The following is a 4,169-nucleotide window of genomic DNA, read 5'->3' on the forward strand; positions in this document are numbered from 1 at the left end:
CACTGTTGGCTACATTGATTTATTGGAAACACAGTAAGACAGAGATGAACAGGGCAGAAAAGGAAGGGGGAGGCTGCGGGGGGGCTCCAGCCTGGGCCCCATGGTATCCCAGGGTATGGCCCTGGTCCTGGTCCTCCCCTTTCTAGGCTCCAAGGGGACTTCTTCTCGGTTAGCTCTTTGCATTGCCGGTCAGCAGAGCCCAGGAGCAGGGGATCACACAGGGAAACCAAAGGGGCTGGGAGCGGAAGGGACCCACCAAAGTGCAGAAGCAGTGGAGCCCTTGCCTCAGGCCCTTAGGCTGAGAGGGGCTGAACTGGCTCCTCAGGAGAAAGGCCAGGGCCTGGCCTGCAGCCTATGCGACTAACATTTCCGGCAGCTGCTGGAGCAAGAGCCCACTCCGAAGGAGCTAATGCCACAGGAGCCCACTCCGCAAGTGCCCAGGCCACAGGACGCCACAGAATTGCAGGGCGCGCACATTCCAGTGTTCACCACCAGGTTACCGCTGCAGGGGGCGTTGCAGGCGCTGCCAGTGACCGGCCTGGAGCCAGACACACAGAGGTCCCCGCACGTGACTCCGCCTCGGGAGCTGCTGACACCTGCAGTCCCAGAAGACTGAGTCAAAACTGGGAGGGGGGGCAAGGCATCCCATTTCCCCCAGGGCATCTTCTCATGGTTTTTCTGGTTGTCCCTCCTGAAGTGACACCAGCCCCCCATTTATGTCCTGCTCTTACTGCTATCCCTCTTTCCATACACCCCCCCACAGAGAAGGGGGAGATCTGTTCGCTATGGGCCCCAATACTCACAGACATTCACAGCCCCAACGCCTTCACACAACCTGAGGGTGGACAAGAAAAGGAAATTAGTGACCGGCCCCAGTTGCAAACAGAGCTCTCCAAAGTCTTAGGGTGGGATCCACAAAGAAGTCTCAACAAATTAGGAACCAAGGCCCAGAGGGAGCGGGTTGACCATACACACCCTACCTTCCCAAGGTGATAAATCTTAGGTTTTACCCCCAGAATCTTGACCTTTGATGAACCAAGGAAAAGATGGGGTCTAGGCAAGGTATCAGTACTGGGGACACAAACATCCAGGGGCTGAGACCCACCTCTGCTCCTCTCCCTCCAGCAGGCGCCTGTAGGTGGCGATCTCAATGTCCAGGCCCAGCTTGGAGTTCATCACCTCCTGGTACTCCTTGAGCAGGCAGGCCATGTCCTGCTTGGCCTTCTGCAGGGCGCCCTCCAGCTCAGCCAGCTTGCAGCGGGCGTCGCTCAGGGCCGCCTCACCCTGCTGCTCAGACTGGGTCACTGCGGTCTCCAGCTTGTTGTTCTAGAGACCCAGAGGAGAACAGGGGAGGTTATGGTCCCTGAGTGTGTGTATATGTCATTGCCTGGATGTGCCCAGGGTCTCCTCACAGCTGGGAACAGCCCAGAAACAGGCCCTCTTGCCTTGTTCACCTGGATCACCCAGATTGACCACGCTGGGGACCTGGTCAGGCAGATGGGCTGCAGAATGAGTGGTGAGGCCCACATAGGGCACAGCCTGGCTGTGTGGCACAGGGCAGGGCCCAGCCCCCCTGCTGTTGGGCACAGTGAGCCATACCTGGCACTTGGCATTCTCAATCTCGGCCGTGAGCCTCTGGATGATGCGGTTCAGCTCGTTGATCTCCTCCCTGGTGCGGCGCAGGGTCTCCCCGTGCCGGATCACCGTGGCCTTCATCTCCTCGCACTGGGGGAGGCAGACATGCTCTGAGGCTCAGCATGGGCCACACTGAGCCTGTGCAACCAGCCAGCCAGCCCTGCCCTGGCCCCAACCTCAGAGCTGTCTGTCCTCCCCTCACCACCTCAGGGCATCAGAGTCCCCAGGCAAAAGAGGCCTTGTTCCCTTCCCACTGCCCCATGCACAAGGCAGGGGTCCTGAGCCCCTCACCTTGCTGCGGTACCAGGACTCGGCCTCAGCGCGGCTGCGGTTGGCAATGTCATCATACTGAGCCTTGATCTCAGCCACGATGCTGTCCATGTTCAGGTCTCGGCTGTTGTCCATCTTGACGATGACTGAGGTGTCAGAGATGTGGGACTGGAGAATGCGGATCTCCTGCAGGAGGAGCATGGGGACATGTCAGAGGCTCCTTGAGACCAGAGCTCAACCCAGCACACCAGTGCCCAACTTCTCAGACTCCCTTGGCCCCCAGACTCTGCCTGATCACACAATCCAGCCTGGAGCCCCAGACACAAATCCCTGTCTACCTCCCCACTCCCTCTAGCCCTCTGCTCGGCCTAGCGACCCTCACCTCCTCATACAGTCGCCTCAGGAAGTCGATCTCCTGGGTCAGCGCCTCTGCGTTGGCCTCCAGGTCTGACTTGCGCAGGTAGGCACAGTCCACGTCCTGGGAAGATGGGGGGTTGAGCTCAGAGGGTCCCTGAAGACTGTGCCTCCAAATTCCTCTCTCCTCTTACCCCTTCCATTCACACCAGGGGAGAAGGATCCCTACTGTCTCTACCACCAAGCCATCTCCTGCCTTCTGACTCTCCCCAGATGCACCCAGCAACTTCCTCAACTGTGACAACAAACCTTTGGTGCCTTGGACATGGCCCACCTGCCTGGCAGGACCCCTCCCACCTCTCCTTTTTACCTCTCCTGTAGGAAGCTTGCCCAGGGGACCCCTCAGTTCTGCCACCTGGTCCTTCCCTAACCCCCAGCAGTCTCCCAAGTAGCCCCCTGACCACTCCCGGTCCTACTGCATCATCCCTAGACTCTGGGGTCAGATCTTTGCTTTTGTCATCATACTTTCAGCATGCCAACAGACCACACCACCCCCAACAGGCAGACTAAACTCCTGGACTCCAGGGGACCCCAGCCACAGACCTCCTAGGCACCCAGAGGTCAACACAGCCACCCCCTCGCCCCAGGGCGGGTGCGAGGGGTCATTTCCCTTGTCACAGCCCTAGGTGTGCCATTTGATGGTCTGCCTCTCTAGCAACTGCCCATCCTGATGTGGAGAGGTCACTGCACCCACCCTGAGGTTGAGCCCCCATGGTGACCCCAAAAGAGTCTGCCCTGAAATCCCCCATGGCTCTGCTTCCCTCAGCCATGCGACTCACCTTCTTCAGAGCCACAAACTCATTCTCAGCTGTGGCCCTCAGAGAAACTTCCTCCTCATACCTGAGATGGGAGAGAGGGGAGGTGAGGGCAGGGCAGTGTCCACAGACCCCACCCCACAGGCCAGCCAGGGGCTGGGGAGGGAAGCCCACACCGCTGGCCCCAGCCGCCCTGCCAAGTCCTTGCTGGTTGGAGTTGGGGTGTCTGGGATCCTCTCTCCACTCTGAGTTGGGGATGGAGAGGGCTCCTGTGGGACCTTCCAGTCCCAGTGCCAAGGCTGCACTAAGGTCCCCTCAGGAGGTGGAGAAGGACTCTGGCCTGACCCCATTCTGGGAGTGGACACTATGGCCTCTGGGGTACTGCAGCCAGCGCCCTCTGCCATGGTGTCAATCCTAGCTCTGCTGTGAGGTGTCATAGACCCAGAGGAACTCAGAACTGAGCACCAAGGCAGGGGGCCACCTAGTGTGGCCTCAAAGGATGGAAGGCTGAGGTGGGTGCAGAGCACTCCAGGCCTCAGGGCTGCTCTCAGGCAGGTGTGGACGGTCACAGCTCCATGAACAGGTCCTGCACTCCCTCAGTCTGTGCTGGGCCACACACCCTCCCTGGGCATTCTCATCATCTGTGCCAAGGGCTCTCCCAAAGCCAGTCTGTGCGGGAAGGGACACCAGAGCGGCCCCACTCACTTCTTCTTGTAGCCCTCCAGCACCTCCCGCACGTGGTTGAGCTCTGAGGCCAGTCTCCCGCTGTCAGCCTCCGCACACTCGGCCTCCCGCCTCAGGGTCTCGATGTAGCCCTCGAACAGGGGCTCCAGGTTGCTCTCGCAGCACTTGCGGTTCTGGTAGAACTGCAGCTTGGTCTCCAGCAGCTTGTTCTGCTGCTCCAGGAAGCGCACCTGCCATTCGGGGTGGTGGAGAGGATGGATCAGGGGTCAGCCAGCTCTTGGCATGGGGGTGATTGTTTGAAGGGGCCTCTGACCCTGGAGCTCACCAGAGGTCAGGCAGAGGTGGGCCCTGAGAACAGGACAACTTCTCCCTTTCCTGATCCTGATCCATGGTGGGAACCAGGGGCTGGTG

General features: G+C 59.8%; 1 protein-coding gene across 1 annotated transcript in view; it reads right to left on the reverse strand.

The window, feature by feature from the left end:
• The window catches only part of LOC107148653 (keratin, type II cuticular Hb3), a 31,529-nt gene continuing 27,360 nt past the window's right edge, over positions 1-4,169 (reverse strand). The window contains exons 8-9 of the mRNA XM_048802772.1: positions 804-835; positions 1-596 (exon numbers count right to left, since the gene is read on the reverse strand). Of these exons, the coding sequence (XP_048658729.1) occupies positions 361-596; positions 804-835 (268 nt within the window). The 3' untranslated portion in view covers positions 1-360. The remainder of the gene's footprint in view (positions 597-803; positions 836-4,169) is intronic.

Source organism: Marmota marmota, unplaced genomic scaffold (genome assembly GCF_001458135.2).
Source record: "Marmota marmota marmota unplaced genomic scaffold, marMar, whole genome shotgun sequence".
In the NCBI taxonomy this organism is placed as follows: domain Eukaryota; kingdom Metazoa; phylum Chordata; class Mammalia; order Rodentia; family Sciuridae; genus Marmota; species Marmota marmota.